General features: G+C 38.8%; 1 protein-coding gene across 3 annotated transcripts in view; it reads right to left on the reverse strand.

Annotated features, from left to right (window-relative positions):
* atp2b1a (ATPase plasma membrane Ca2+ transporting 1a) overlaps positions 1-17,656 on the reverse strand; it is a 44,611-nt gene that overhangs the window by 24,017 nt on the left and 2,938 nt on the right. For all 3 annotated transcript variants that reach the window (XM_046873043.1, XM_046873042.1, XM_046873044.1), the window contains exon 2: positions 11,800-12,228. In XM_046873043.1, the coding sequence (XP_046728999.1) occupies positions 11,800-11,992 (193 nt within the window). In that variant the 5' untranslated portion in view covers positions 11,993-12,228. The remainder of the gene's footprint in view (positions 1-11,799; positions 12,229-17,656) is intronic.

A 17,656-nucleotide genomic window follows, 5' to 3' on the forward strand; every position in this document is an offset into this window, starting at 1 on the left:
GTGAATCGTTTAGTACAGAGACAAACACTTACTTGTTTTGGTTATGGTACGTTATATTATCATCATATATGTAACTGAATTATTAATTAAATCATATGAACAATTCACATTCTGGACAAATATTCTGTTGATAATAGCTTTATTCTTTTCAATCTTTCCATTCATTTCTCCTGTATATAATACATTGTATATCCTAGATTATACTAATATCTATCCTCTGTATATACACCATGTACAACTTTTGTACATATCTTATATTGTGCATTTTTTTTTATCCTACATTCTCTACACATAGTGTACTAATATAACTTCTCGTATATGTTCATATATATTCTAAGTGTACCTGCTCAACAGCTCATGCACGTTTTTTACTGTCAGAGCCTTTACATTCATTTGATGTACTTCTATTATTTACTTTATATATATATATATATATATATATATATATATATATATATATATATATATATATATATATATAAATAACATGCTGTACACATACATTTGCACAATTAGTTGAATTGCACAATTGCACCTGCCTAATTGTACCTGTACTATCGTATAAAGTTAAACTTATCTGTATCTATCTATATATTATGTATAGTTGAACTTAATTTAATATGCATGTTAAAGCGCAAGTCTTCGGAAAGCTTTTTTCTTCAGTACATCTCTATACATGTTTGTGTCAAATTGAGAATTTTAAACTTCAAGTAAAACTAAATCGGTCATCAAACTGCAAAAAAAAAAAAAAAAAGGCAGGATACACGTGCCACATCTGATCATCAGGCCAAAACCAATTAGATTTCATCTGCAATACTTAATTTGGGAGAAAATTCACTCCTCTGTGTCACACTGCCGCAGAAAATGAACTAGTTTGAAGGCAAAGTTGCTAGCTAACCTGTGGCATCCAATCGGCGTCATCATTAGCACATCTTACTGATCTGAAATTGAAGCTGTCAAACTTTCAGGTTGTGTTAAACCGATGAGTCATGTACGACTTACTCACAGACCTGACTAAAGAAACGTGTGTGAGAATCAAAGTCAGGCACTGTGCGAACCGACACACTTTACTCAAGATTTTTCACAACCACAACCCAAAAAAAGGCACAAAAAAAAAATTCATTGATAAAATGTGTTTGCAGTCAGCAGAAGCCTGTGACTGGAAATTCATTGTCTTTGGTTCCTACAACTTGTCTGCAGTGCAAACAGACTCTCTTAGCAGCAAATTACGCTGTGCTGACTTTACATTGCTTTACACACACACACACACACACACACACACACACACACACACACACACACACACACACACACACATATATATATAGATGACCTGGCCTCCACAGTCACCGGACCTGAACCCAATCGAGATGGTTTAGGGGTGAGCTGGACCGCAGAGTGAAGGCAAAAGGGCCAACAAGTGCCAAGCATCTCTCGGGGAACTCCTTCAAGACTGTTGGAAGACCATTTCAGGTGACTACCTCTTGAAGCTCATCAAGAGAATGCCAAGAGTGTGCAAAGCAGTAATCAAAGCAAAAGGTGGCTACTTTGAAGAACCTACAATATGACATTTTTCAGTTGTTTCACACTTTTTTGTTATGTATATAATTCCATATATAATTCCACATGTGTTCATTCATAGTTTTGATGCCTTCAGTGTGAATCTACAATTTTCATAGTCATGAAAATAAAGAAAACTCTTTGAATGAGAAGGTGTGTCCAAACTTTTGGTCTGTACTGTATATATAATATATATAAACTTTTGGTCTGTACTGTATATATAATATATATAAACTTTTGGTCTGTACTGTATATATAATATATATAAACTTTTGGTCTGTACTGTATATATAATATATATAAACTTTTGGTCTGTACTGTATATATAATATATATAAACTTTTGGTCTGTACTGTATATATAAAAGGAGAATTAAAACAGTAACCATTCTACAGGGTGATGAGATTAGACATTTTGCTAGCCTTATCTAACAAACATGTATTAATGTAATGCTTGGTCTACATTTTGCAAGATGCCGTAACAACTGTTACACTGAGGTTTGGGAGAAAATGTCAACCAGTCGTAGTTATTTTTAAATGTGTGCCTTTTTTTATGTAGTCATACTTTTTTTCCGCCTGTGGTTGAATGTCAGACGGTGTGGACTACATAAGATAATGGATTGGTAAGGTCTAGATCACGCTCTATCCTGCACACAAGCTTAAGAAATGAACATCGACTTGCAGTTCATAAATTGGATCTCAAACAGTATTTTAAATGCACATGGGGCAATTTCCTATTTTGCAGATGCTCCTCTGTGGATTTACACTATACAGACAAAAGGTTGTCGACACACAACCATAAGATACATGTCCTTTTTTTAACTTCCTATTCCACATCTAGTCCCTATTTACTGTTATAATAACCTCCACTCTTCTATAGGAGATGCTCCAATAGATTTTATAGTGTACTTGTGCAGATCTGCGCTCATTCACACACAAGGGCATTAGTAAAGTCAATAGGGTTGAGGTCAGAGCTCACTCAAGCTCTTCCACTCCAACCCATGTCTTCTTGGAGCTTGCTTTGTGCACCAGGGCATTATCATGCTGGAATAGCTTTGAGTCTTCTAGTTCAAGTCAAGGGAAGATTCAATACTACTGGATCCAAAGACATACTTTATCATTGTGTCTCCAACAGAAACCAAATTTGGCTTGGAGGAAAAACAAAACCGGTGTCCCAGTATTTTTGTCTATATAGAGCATTTCTGTCTTGATCGGCCATTTTAGTGTTTTTTTTTACTCCATCCCAGGTCTAGTCTAGTATATATATATATATATATATATATATATATATATATATATATATATATATATATATATATATATATATATATTAAAAAAAGAACACTTCATGAGACACGAAATGAAAATGGATGCCGTTCATAATACTTTCATTATTGTAATATCTAGTTTTCAGACTGCCTCTGGGACTCTGGTTCTCCCAAAACTGAATTAAAAGCTGGTGTCTCTTCTCCATTCCAAAATCCTTTTGACTACACAGATGTCGGTTTGTGAACACACGTGACTGTGTAATGCAAATTTCCACGTTCCCCAGTCATATCTCGATGTGGTCGTTTTGACTGCTGTCCTGATGTGAGGGTTTTATCATTGTAATAAGTACAAACTGAATGGAAGCAACTCACGTGACATTAACATTTTAGGCCGAATCCTGAAATAATATATATAATGTCAATATATAATGTGTTTTTTAATAGTACATTTTATAAAAGTGTATTTTAATAATTAATTATTTATTGTTTAATAGTAATGATTAGATGCTGCATAATAATCCGTTTTCATCTACATGATCCTCAAAAATGCTGAACCTTGTAATAACGCCCTCACTCTATGATGTGTGCACTGAAAAACTGTATTCAGAGCAGCTCTAAAGTGGATGAGTCACTGGTGTGTGTGTGTGAGAGAGAGAGAGATTGGCAGCGTAGTCAGCACAGCCTATTGTCACGTTGATGAGGACAATGATGATGATGATGATGATACTCTAGAAACCAAAACTATTTACACACATTCTTTTATCTGCGCTCATCAATCAGGCAGCAGAAAACTCCACAACGGTTTGTCATGAGTGAGTGACATTGTGTTACTGGTTTTACGAGGTGGTATCAAAATGTTCGAGAATAGTTTTGTAACCTGCCAACAGATGGCAGCACAAGGCTCCACGCACAGTCACAGTGTGCACTGGCGTTCACGGGTCAGTGTGCCAAAAGGCATCGTCCTGTGTACACTGGGAGCTGTGCGTTACCGAGTCTGAGAAAATGTGAAACTGTGCAAATTGCCACAGAGATATTTGACATGATTCGGCAAGTTGACGGCGATGCTTCAAGGGCTCTTTTTTGAGAAGTTCTGAATGGCAAGTGCACTGCACGCGCAGAAGAACATCACTGAAAGACATTCAGGAAGACCTTTGATGAGCTGAAACCGGTGCATGATGGATGATCGTCGGAGAACCATACACAACATTGCTGCTGTTATAGGTGTGTCATACGGAACATCCTAGCTGTTCTGAATGTGCGCCATGTTGCTACCCAGGAGCAGAATGAACACCTTGTCGAAGCCGTGGATGACCCACCCTTCCAGGCACGACCCTGAGACAAATTGACAGTCTTCGCAGTGGAAGAGCCCATCATCTCCATGACCAAAAAAGGCGAGGCAGGTCCACACCTCGACCAAGTGCACGCTCATTGCCTTTTTCGACATTGTGCATTGAGAATTCGTCCCCAGAAGCCAGACCATCAATTGCGAGTTCTACTGCCAGGTGTTAAGGCATCAGAGGAAGAACATTTGGCGAAAGCGACCGGATCTGTGGCGCTTACTCTTATGCGTATATGCTTACATAAGGAGAGTGAGGGGACATGACATCCCCCCCCCCCCTCACCCTTAAAAAAAGTATTTATAAAGATAAATTGAACTGGCCAGCTTGGTGGCTAAGGCGAAGTCTGAGCTTCTCATTTCTGTGTTTTGTTGATGTGTAACAAGTGTGAATTTCCCTCTGGGCAAAATTAAGTAATCTTCAATCAATAAAATCAATGAATCAATTTCGAATCTGTAACTGCGGCACCAGCTACTCGTTCTGAGCACAATTCCAGCACTCGCTGCTCTCCACAAGTCAGCGTTATTAACTTGCACGGATGACATACGACCTTTTCACAATCAGGAAATTGCAGGTGTATGGCAAGACTGACAAAACTGGACGGAATACACATACATGACCACACACAGTCACCATGCAGTTCATCTGTGAATATTTTATGTGCGGCCAGAAGATTAATACCCATAGGTCGTGGCCAGGAATGCAAACATGGACAGACATTGATAGAATTCTTAAAAAAAATAATAAAACATTATATAACTTGTTTTGCAAGAAAAAAGTACAAATGAAGGAACCAAGGAAAGAGAGGGAGGGAAGGCGTAAAGACAGGAAGAGAGGAAAATGGGAAAGGAGCTGTAGGAAAGAAAGTAAAGAGTGAAAAAGGAAGGAAGGAGAAAACGTAGGTAGGAAAGGAAAAAAAAAAACAATCAAAAGGATTGAGAAATTAAAAGACAATAGAAAGGAAGAATGGAAAAAAGGGGGGATGGACAGAAATGTGTTTTTTATTCCAATCAATCGATCGATCGATCAAGTTAAAGGCGACTAGTCCAGGGTCTCGTGCAGCTTGCAAGCGATTGAATATATCCTTTGTCCTTTATGTTGCACTACTACGTCCATCAGCACATCCCATGAGACAATGAAACAGGGATTTGACGTTTTCACAATACTTCCTTTTTGTCCATGTTTTTGCCATATGCATCGGTGATGGGGGGGGGAGAGAATAAAGACCAGGGATCAGCAAGACAAAAACATTACAGCCTCCCAGGCCCATCAACACGTGTGTTTCCGTGCCATTTAGTCACATTTGCATACACCCCTTTCACAGTGTACTCAAGAGGATATTTTAATTCCTGCTAGGGGTGACATGGCCACGTTTCTAAGAGGCAGTAATTACGGTTTAAAAAGCAAGGTGACAGACAACCCTGAATGCAAGTGATTCAAACCACTGAGTGGTCCTGCAAATAGATGCGGTCCAGCCTTAAATTAAGACTGAGCTGCAGCACTGAACTACACTTTGAGTGAAAGTCAAAACGCTGCCGATGCTGCTTTCTTTCCTCTGCTTTATTTGTGTTCTACAAATCAACGAACTCCAAGAAACACCTTTCATGTCTCTAAACAGATCTCCAAGCCTTATAAATATGCAAAAACACAGCTTCATCTGTACGACTTTCAGCTTAAAGCTGATTTCTACAAAGTACTGACACTGTAGAAACTTTATTATTACCCTTAGATTATGCATCATGTCCACTGTATAAGTATGAGCCTTTACTACACAAACGATAACATATTAGAACAAGTACATTAAAAGAAATCTATTGTTCATGCTGCAGGTACTGCAGATACTGACTGGTACAAGGCAAAATTATGAACAATCAAAAATTAATACTGAATAACACCAAAAAAAAAAAAAAAAAAAGGTGATTTCACTGCAGGTAGTCCCCAAGTTACGATGGTGTGACTTACGATTTTTCGATCTTACAATGACGATCTGTATAATCCTAATCATGTAAAAATGAAGTAGTTTAATGAAGTGCTATTGTGTAAACTGTTTGTAACTTAGGGAAAGTCGCACTGGATCTGTTCTGACTCGCGAGCATCAGGTTGCGCAATAACCTCGCTCGCAACATCGTGATGATTCAATTAAAACTGCAAACAAACAAAATCTAAAAGCAGCAAATAACAGCAGCGGCAAACGATGACATTTTTAGTCACTGTTGTGGTTTTCAGCGAATGATTATGCGTTTGTACACCAACGAATATTTTTCCCTTTTTAATCAAACCTGTTCGCTTTCTGCGTTTCTCCGTTCCACTCTTTTTTTAGCATTTGTCTACTACAACAGTAACTTATGTTTTCAAACGTGATTCACTGAGGCTTTACTATATTCAAATGCTTGTTTTTAATGTTTGCATATTTAATACATTAAAAAATGTAATTAACTATATATTCTTGATAAAATATCTTCACTAAAAACAAAACACCTTTGTAATTTTTTTTTTAAACAATAATTCTCAAAACAATGTATAATATTTTATATAGATTTTTTAAAAGCATGGTTGCCAACTTGCCATCTGCAAAATACAATACAAATGTGATTTACACAAAAACTTTAATACTCAAATGCTTTTTTCAGAAAGAAACAATTCAGCATGAGTGAATTTGTTCAAAGGAGAAATCCACTATGCACTCATTAACAAGCAGCTACTATAAACTTTAAATTATAAACATCTACATTAAAGATAGTTAAACTCAATATATGGCTTTTGCATTTTTTTAAGTACACTTTTATACATAAATACACTGAATTAGGGTTTTATATAGAAAAAAAAATCTGATTAATGGGGGGGGGATTATTTCATTAGTTGCAGCCCTAATTCATACACACACACACACACACACACACACACACACACACACACACACACACACACACACACACACACACACACACACATACTGTAAAGTTTATACATTATGAGATTGTAAATTGCTATGTTTTGCCAAATTATGTACTGTACCTTGTTCAATTATCCTACATACACTATCCTATACTGATTACCATTCTTTAAGACTCCTGGATAGGCTGGGCCATGTCTCGACTTACAATATTTTCAAGTTAAAATGGGGTCATCGATACGTATGTCCCCATAAGTCAGGGACTACTTGTGTATCGGACACTGGGGTTTCAAACAACTAAGGCTGTGTTCACACTTGGTACGAACAACTGCCTCGAGTGATTCAAATCATGAAAGAAATATGCATTGCTTTTATACCACCATAACACCTGTGCTGAAATTTTGAACATTGTTTTAATTTGAGTAAGGGCGTTCCAAGTATTTATTTCGTCAGACTTTTACTGCATTGATTTCAGGCAGAAATGTCCCGTGAGTAATTTCTAATGGGGGGTAACAATACATCAGAAAGCAAAAAATCAGGAAACGCACCATCTTAAAACTCAGCTTGATGTTAATTATGCAGCTTTGCACTACTTGACACCAGACTTATATATAGGGAACCCAGTGGTCATATGATTGCTTCCTTTTCATGGACAGCCTGCATAATTACCAGGAATCACATTGATAGCGTTATAGCTTTAAATCACAATATTCTACATGCATTAGTGGTTAAATGGATATACAATTGTGTTAGAACACTTTTAAAAAAAAAAAAAAAAAAAAAAAAAAAAAGATTTTTTAAATGACACCAACATCAAGCCACTCTGACCTGCAGCACCTGAGAAAGAAGTCACAAAAGTCTCACACTTTAGCTGAATTTAGAGTTGGGTTTCTGGTTAAAACGACACCGCAGATGCTGCTACAGCGCTTTTTATCATGTTGCTCAGGTCAGATACTTTATTTATTAAATTAAACATTTGGTAGAATTTAGAATTTTATTGCTTTTTCTACAATATTAAACATTTTGACAATTTTAAATGAAAAGTCCCTTCAGGATTATTTTTTTTCCCAAATAGAACAGGAAAAAAAAAAAAAAAAAAAAATCATGCCATTCACCAGAGACCGGGAAAATCAGGCAAACAAATTAGTTATGTGGCAAATGCAATTCCGCGATAAACCGGGGGTGTGAGATTCGAACCGCTGTAAAGTGAAGGATTACTGTACTTTTAGATAATCTAATTTAATCAAATTGTGAAGCTAGTATCATGAATAAAATTGAGCAGTGGCCAAGGCATTGTAGGTCTCTAATAAAAACATAAATATTGAATAGTAAGCAGAAGATATGAAAGAAAACGTAAGTTAAGAAGCCGGTACAGGCACGCCCTTATCTGCTATCATTCTTACATTTACCTCATTTGGAAGACGCCCTTATCCATTTATTTCATTCCTATAGAACTGAACAGTTGAGGGTTAAGGGCCGTGCTTAAGGGCCCAGCAGTGGTAGCTTGGAGGTCCTGGGATTTGAAATCCAACACCACTGAGCTACATTTACATTTGGTTGTGCTGGGATTTAAACATGTGACCTTCTGATCCAAAGTCCAATATATTAACCATTAGGCTACCAGCTCAAAAACTGCAACTCAAACATTTACAATTATGCCATTTGGCAGACACCCTTAGAACTGAGCAATTGAGGAATAAGGGTCTTGATTAAGGGCCTAATAGTAACAGCTTAGAGGTACAGGGATTTGAACAGGTCAAATCCACTATTCTACCACTTCCCAAGAAGGCAGCTCATGGCACCTGGACCAGTGAAGATCCAGATTTGCTGTAGGTTTTTCACCAAGAGACAACTGCTGAATGGGTAGTGCTGAGTGCATGAACAGGAACTTGAACCCTGAACTATCATATTAAAAGTATGATGCTCTGCAGTCTGAGCTATGCTCTAAAGTTCAGTATGATTTCTTCTATTTCTGATCCAGCAAACCTTTGGAAAGCATCCAAAGGCATTCATATTCTATGCACCCGGATCACATCTGAGACTAAATGGACCATGTTCACACCTGTACTTTGCACTGATCAGCTCCCTAGCATGTTAATCTCGTTGCTCTTCTGCACGGGTGTTTATCCTGTTAAAAATAAACGAGTTAAGACTGCTATGAACCTGCGAAGTTGCGTATTGGTGTAGAAATCTCGTAACTTTTTTCCCAGTGTAGAGATCTGCTCTCGTTTTCTGTCGTCTGATTGCTCGATGCAGCGTATTAGTGGGGAGCTTTACTTCTGCGTACTGCTGTTGAGCAAGACAGATGTCTTATCACTGCAGAACCCTTCTCCTTCTGCAGAACTCTGTTCTGACTCAACATCTAAGTTTAGACAGTCTATTCAGTCTATATGAGGACACATCACACCCCGGGAGCCTGTGCATGAGTGGGAGCTGTACAGTTCGAGCATTTTGATCGCATTTGCAAGTTAAAATATTCCTGTGCAAATGAGGAGCTCTTCACAAGCATCGGTGCAAATTGTACCAGGCGCAGCAGAGTCGGGCCTGGTGAACACGCGGTGAATGTGCTCAAAGTGGAGAAAGGTAGACAAATGAATGCTAAGTATTTGAAAATGAGAACAATTACACACAGAGAGCTAACTGGAGCTGGAGGGATGATTGGGGGGCATAACAACTCGTGCATAACAACGATTTAAAAACACTTGGACCAAAAGAAGTAAAATAAACTGGTGTATTATATACGGGTTAATCTTTTGAATTGTGCTGGGGACGAGAATGAGGAAAACACACACACACACACACACACACACACACACACACACACACACACACACACACACACACACACACACACACACACACACACACACACACACAAATGTATAAATAAAAGAAAGTGCATGTCAATGAAAAAGAAAAAAGAAAATCAGCATAATATGGTTGATAAACCAGTTACCATGGCAACCGTGCTGTAAAACAGTCTTACGTGTGGGGTATAATTGATTATCACTTTTTTTTTTGCTAGCATTATTATGTCTTCCCTCCCCCAAAAGCAGGCATTACAAAAAGAGGCAGACTTTACAGGTCATTAGGTTACAGTGCGCAGGATTTTAGCCCCTTCACTGGGACTTTAACTCACCGATGTAGCATGTTGTCATGGACTGGTGCGTAATTAGGGGAACCTTTAGTTAACGAGAGAAGTGCACTGAGAATATATTCTCATAACAAGTATGCTCTTGGGTGAGAGAAATGGCGCAGCATGGGACGCTGGGATCTGGATAGCTGCAGTGTTCGCAACTTACGCCAGTTTGGCGCGTGTTACACATGCGCACGCGCATACAGCCCAAACCTGTGGCTGCTCAGTTTTACAGAAAATATATATATATATATAAAATAATAAAAAAAAAAAAAAAAAAAAAAAAAAACACACACACCACCACACAAATCAAACTTTAGCTACTCTAAAATAAAGCTGTGCTGGTAGAATTCATTTGCATGCTTCCTGAGCTGGTTTGCTTTAAAGCTGAATTACTTAAGGTGAATTAGGTCTTTTCTTTTGAATGACTTATTTTCTGCCCCTACGATCCTCACTGATGCGTAGAGTGCCGGCAAAATGACTGACAAACGGTGCATCCAAACACAAACAAGCATCCTGGACCGGACGTCAGCTTTCAAAACAGGTTTTCTCAGTGACCTAATAGACTATCGTGACCCGTAAAAAGAAAGAGGAAAATAACCTATAATGCAGCTATGATTTTAATACATCTAAAAGCATCTAGGGGTGTAAACTCAAAAATATGAGATGTGTAACAGGGATTCTAAACTAAATTCTCCTGATGTGTCCTTCACAAAAAAAGAAAGAAACCTAGACAAGTGTCTTGTCTGGAATGAGTAATTTCCTGCACGCCTGGACACATGAAGACGTTTCTTTTTTTGCTATAGGACATTATGAGGTCATTAAGCCCTGTATGCTACAATATGAAAATAACATTTTTACCTGTTCGTTTATTTCCTTCTAACACGATGGAACGCTTATAAATATGGTGGTCTGAATAGAAATAAAAATTGTTAAACAAATTGAACCAGTTCTAAACTATGTATACGACTTTATCCATTCCGTAGAGAGCACGATCGGTTTTATGTTTTAGTTTTAAGGATAAAAATCACTCGACATGGGCTCATTAGTTCCCCTAAAACGGACTGATCTGAACACAACTGAAGCGTTGATGTGTGTATAGACATATAATGGAGCCGTGCAGGAGAGCGATTCGTCTATGAAAGCCTGCACATCAAGCAGCTGTGGATGTGATGGATGATGATTTTTTTTTTAATCTAGGATCAAACTGAAAATCCCTCACTCCCCCCACAGTTCAGTGGAGGTCAGGGCTATGATTGAGCACAATGTCTATGAGAAGGGAATAAACTGCCGGCTGGGTGAGGGCTGTGTGCACTGGCTATGTGCTTATTACCGCTTCACAGCAGGTACACCGAGGGGGTGGAGTCTAGTGATACAGAGGACAAAAAGCGTACCGGCGCAGCTGTGATATCAATATCGGATTATTTCTGGTGTGTATGTATGTATTCTATATTTCAGGGAAAAACCAAAAACAAACATATTTCCAAGATGTTCTGTCCATGTCGTCCGACGCCTAAATAAAGGCTTCACTTACCGTGTGCTGACTCAATAAACCACCTCACACTTTTTCACACTCATTACTAACAAGTAGGAAGATGTTATGTACCATCTATAGGTGAAGTTTTCAGTTTGCAGCAGAGTCCGTTAACGTCCCCATAACAATCCTGGATTTTGTTTAATCCCTCGGTCCCCCGAAGTTCCATGAGTGAGCGCAGGTCTTTGAGCGAGCAGCCGAATTCCCCATCATGATTGGGCTCTGCTATGGAGTTCTTCACCCCGGTATACGAGTTGTTAGCCATGATGCTATGGAGGGTGGGGTGGGGAAGGGGGGTCCTGAAAGGAGAGCTAAATCCTCAGGAGACTGAAGCCAGTAGTTCCCATAAACAGCTGACGTCCTTCAGGGAAGAAGGAGGAGGTGGAGGACTGACTGTACGTGGCAGGACTGGGACAATTCAAAATCCATTTCCCTCAGCTGGTTGCATAAGCTCATTCGTTCATGCTGACAGGAGCCTCGAGGAACACAATCCATACAAATCTACAAAAAGCGACAGAAAGAGAAAGAGACACAGAAAGAGGCAAAAACAAGAGGTTAGAATAATGTAATGCGGACAGACAGTGTGCAGAACTATGCAAGGTTGTTATGAAATACAACACTGAACACCTAAAGTTCAGCAAGATTCCATTACACCTAAAAATAAATACAATGTAGGAACACCAGGTCACTGGCTAAGGTTCAACATGACACACTACCGAGTCTAGAACTGGAGCGAAAACAGAGCAGCTCCTACATACAGATCTGATATCGTATCAAGTTAATTTATTTCATTCAACTTTAGGGGGAACCACTTTAACAGTTTTAAAATGCAGGTAAAAAAAAAAACCAACAAAAAAAACCTGCCCCGTCCCAGAACTTTATACTAATAATTTTCCTAAATTAAATCGACAGGGGAAGAAATAAAGAAAGTAATAAATCGATTTCCATCAAGACAAATAATCGAGCAGCAGGCTGGTTTTTATGCTATGGTAGGCCTTGATTTGAGACATGGTGCACATAGTTAAAAAACAAAAAAACTAAAAGTATACCACTTGTTCATTTGCCACATCAGGGCAAGCATAATAACCAAATCTGTGTATTTTGTTCTCCAGGCTGTCCACAAGGCCTGGCACAATCCACACCAGAGAACAAAAATGGAGATTCATCAAATGAGAAGACTTGAATCACTCTCAGATGAGAAATCTTGCCTTGGCTGGTTACAACTTCTCAGGCTAAATCATTTGCATAATTTCTCACATACTGTGTGATAACAGAAAGTCCTCCTAGCTTTACACCGAATAAATAGTGCACAGAAACTGCATTAAAGGCTGTTCTTTCACAAATGTACTTGGCTCAAATTGGGTCTGATAAGATGGTTTTAAATAAAAGTCAACTGATGTACCAGGAAGCTGATAATGAGTCCTGTATTTTCACAGAGAAGCTGAAAGACATTCTCTCAGCGGTTCTCGGGTCCAGTGATAAAAAAGGAAAGAAAAAGAAATCAAAAAACACCAACACTTCCTCATGTGGCAAAAGAGGAGTGCATCAGACTATCTTCACTTCCTGCCTACGTAACTCTCTTGCCATAATCAAATGAGCCAGATAACTTGCTTACTGCAGTAAGAGTTCCTACTTAAAAAAAACATCAAAAAACCCCCACAACATCCTGGTATTTTCTTTGTTCCAATTAAAAAAACGTGCTAAAACAAAATGTACTGCTGTCTGACAATAGGAAACCTTTAACAAGCAATTGAGCAAAAGTGAGTGCAGTGCCAACATGTGCTACACGCTAACAGTTTCGAGTTGCAAAGCAGGTCACATGTCACAACAACCAAAAAAATCATTGTGACCGGACGACTAAAGAACAGCTGAGATGGTACAGGGCTGAGCGATGGCATGCTCTGCGTTAACCCTTTGACACTGGACCAACTAAGTTTATCACGTACGCACAGGAAGGAAGGAAGGAAGGAAGGAGGGGGAGTCCAATTCCATGCTTATATTTTCTAACCTAACATTAAATAAATACACATCTGTTGCAACATTTAGATTTTGATCCGGCCGCACTGGTGCAAAAAAAACCCCGGAAACCCCCCCAATGCATCCTGGGGCTTGGCAGCTGAACCCCCTCCCGGTGTGTATGCCTGCTCAGTGTATGCAAGTCAAGGACAGCAATTCCAGGGATCCCTCCACACTGGAGTCACAGGCAGTGATGTATTTTTAGCAGCGCCCTGTCGACCCCCTCCCCCTCCCTGTCCCCCGTCCATGTCCCCACGCCGCTACAGCTGAAGTGGGTCATGGCACGTCTACCTGAGTGGAATAAAGCGAAGGTGTCCGTTTTAATCGGGCTGCGCGGTTCAAAAACCACTCGGCGTGAGCCTTGTTCGCTCAACACGTGCGCGTGTATACACGTACACGCTTCACTGCTTTTACAGCTTTCCCTGTGCTCGACACGGAGGACCGGGAAACCTCAGAGTTACTGAAGTGAATGATATTATTGGTCTATTAGAACGCAAAATGAATGCAAAAATTCTGGAGATTTTGATTTAAAAAAATGAAGAAAAGATACACAGCTAAACCAACCTGCATCCTAAATACCCTGCTATTACACAATGTTGCCTAGTGGAGCACAAATTTACCCTCTACAAATTACTAAACTGCACATTACCTTGTTAAGGCATATTTAAGATCCGTTCATCTGCTTTAGGTAAACGTCTGCTGTATTTATTTATTCTTTTGTTTATTTTTAATACCATGCCAGATTCTATTGCTACATTCATGGCAAACACCAGGTTTTGTTATACAAATAAAACTAAATAAAATTTAAGATCCTTTTTTTTTTTTTTTACCGTAAGACAAAATTTGGATTAACTTGATTCACGTTTCAAAAGATTTTCAAAAGTATAAACAGAAAGAAAAAAAACCTTGTTAGCAACTGGCTTTAACCAAGCTCTAAATTATAATATTTTTTCTAAGATATGTACCGTTAAACTGGCACTTCCCCTGAAATAAAATCTGCTAGACCAATAACAGAAAGCTGATTGACTGCTGCATGTTGGTTTTATTTGTAGTTGTTATACAGGGAATTATATTTGGACTAGTGAAATAAAAAGAACTACAAGACCACAGAAACAAACAAACGAAACAAAAACCCACTCTAAACATTTTAAAGAGCGTTAGTGGTAGCTTTACATAAACATCAAAAACTTAAGACCACTTTAAACTGATTTAAGACTTAGAACAGCAAATTTAAGACAATTTTTTATTTAAAATATAACTTTTAAAGACTCTAAAAACCTTGATTACAGTCCAGCAAAATATATGGACATTGGATTCTAACATAATGAACATTTTGGGGAATTTTCTCCTGATCGAGGTTTCAGTCCTACAAGCCAAAGTCCTTCATATCTTCGAATTCAGACCAAGCAGCTTCCACCATTTAACATCCAGGGATCTTGGTGTTCAGATAGCTTGAAGACATGGCTCTTATCATGCAGGAATAAAAAAACTACCACCACTCAAGTCTTTCGCTCAAATGCTGCACTCGTACTAAAGAAAAGCGAGACATTACTTGTATACAAAGAGCCACGATTTCCGCAACAATTAAAATGAGACTCTGAATTAAATCATATGCTGTAGGCTACATTTTGGCTGTGACTCTCTGGATCTATGGATGGCACACGCCCACGAGTAACCACTGTAACGATTGGACTTAAGAGACGAACTACAATCTAGTGGGAGCAAGTCCAGGGATCGCCAGCTTCATCTGAACAATTCCAAAGTTAGCAAAACATGGCCTGGTTCTGTTAACATTCATACTACAAGTTCCCGCTGGAGACAAATCAGTCAATTCTACTGCAGCAGAATAAAACCTGAACTATTGTAATGCTGGTAGTAAGCACCATTACAGCATCTCTGTTTCTAAACACACCTGTATCAGGTATGAGTAATGTGGACTATTTGGAGGTAAGGGAGCGGGGATCACAAAAACCCTTCACACATTCTTCTGATCAGTAAAAGCGAAAGGACACAGGGGTGCTTTTCACCATGGCGTATAAATGAGCTGCTTTTACACATTTATTTTCCTGTGTTACTTTCAAAATTAAAAATATCGAGGACACTAAAACGTGATGCATGTGGACTTTGGGCGTTTGTCAACTCGACTCAAAAGAAGAAATGATCGAAGCATAATTCAGAGACATGATTGATAAGAAAGCTATCATTTAGGGAGAATTGCAACACTAGAGTAAATGAAGAACTGAGATTACTGGGCAGAGTTAATCACCACTTTACTGAACAGTACATGTTAACAATGATGGAATTGTAATGAATGGACATTTGGTGCTACCCAGATAAGGATGAGGTTCCCTTTTGATTCTGGTTCCTGTCAGAATTTCCTCCACATGCCATCTCAGGGAGTTTTTCCTTTCTCTTTCTCTGGACTACTCTTTATTTGTGAAAATAAAACAAAGTGCAGAAAGGAGTTGTGAGAGGAGTCGGGCTGACTGAGGAGCATGAACACTGCTGTTTCTGCACAAAATGATGTCGGAACGAGTCTTATAACTAGACTGAAATGGAAAGAAAAACACAATTATTCTGTATCAAAATCCACACCTTCGTATGTGCAAAATCCTGCAGTGTTTTTTATTTGAAGGTAGAATAAAACGATTATTTTCAAGAATGATGGCTAAACTAATGAATGATGCTAAGAGTGTTATAAGGCCAAGTTAGAGGCGGGGATAAACAGATTGGTAGACCCTTGAGTAAATTTTCTTTTTTAAACTTTCAGTGACATACAACTAAGCAGTTAAGGGTTAAGAGCCTTTCTTAAGGGCCCAGCAGTGGCAGCTTAGTGGTGCTGAGATTTGAACTCGTGACCCTAAGAATCAGAGTCGAATGGCTTAACCACGAAGGAAAAATTTGAAAAAGGCATTTTCGTCCACACTTTCATTTTTCAATCGTTGCTCATCCACCAAAAAACGTCTGAAAGTGCTTCCACTTGCGTCATTTCCCCGTGTCGTTTATTTACTTTCCAGCTCTTTAAATCGTTGCTCCAATGACGAAAAATGCGTGATGGATTTCAAAAGACTCCGTTTTGACAGTCCACAAATGCTATAACATACAATTTCTCTTTAAGTCTAGTGTATTAACTATCTATACATGGATGTGCAGAGACACTTCTGTGCAATGAAAACGATTGTGGTGTGCCATTTTTATTAATGGCGTGGAAAAAATAATTGTAACGCCTGTGTAAACAACTGAAGCGCCCAGAAACACACGGGGTTTAAATGTCAGGGGTTGTGTCATCAGCTACTATGCCGGTGTAACAGTAACACGCTGCTGAAACACCTGCTGCTGTACTGCTTCTTTCTGTTCCACTTCAAACGCTCACCACCCACACCCCCACCCCCACTTACACACACCCCTACAGAGGCTATAAGCTTTAAAAATACCCCTGAGCATTACCGCCGGTGTTCCGGTATCACTTTAGTGTAAAACTCTGCTGTTTAGTCCCTTACAGAAATCCAGCTATATCGTATGCACGTGTATGTGTGCGCATGACATCTAACACCCCAACGCAGTCAAGATCCTGTCGTACAACATGACAGTTCATGGCAATGCCACATCATGCATCAACGCTTCTCACACTCGCATGAATGACATTCGACCGTCTTTAGTTCAAGGACTATGAACGAATGACAGCAAATTTGTCACGTTTATTATACAAATAAAAAAGACACCAAATCCTCTCATTTCCATTTGACCTGTGTCAACCGTAAATTAAAAAAAGAAAAGAAAAGGAAACTCTTTCCACTCATCCACATTCAAACACATTGTATTGAAAAAAGAAAATCTGTAAATGCAAACATTATGTCATTCATGACATCATGACATGTAATTCATCATGACATCATTTATATCAGGGTATTCT

Source organism: Silurus meridionalis, chromosome 18 (genome assembly GCF_014805685.1).
Source record: "Silurus meridionalis isolate SWU-2019-XX chromosome 18, ASM1480568v1, whole genome shotgun sequence".
NCBI lineage: Eukaryota > Metazoa > Chordata > Actinopteri > Siluriformes > Siluridae > Silurus > Silurus meridionalis.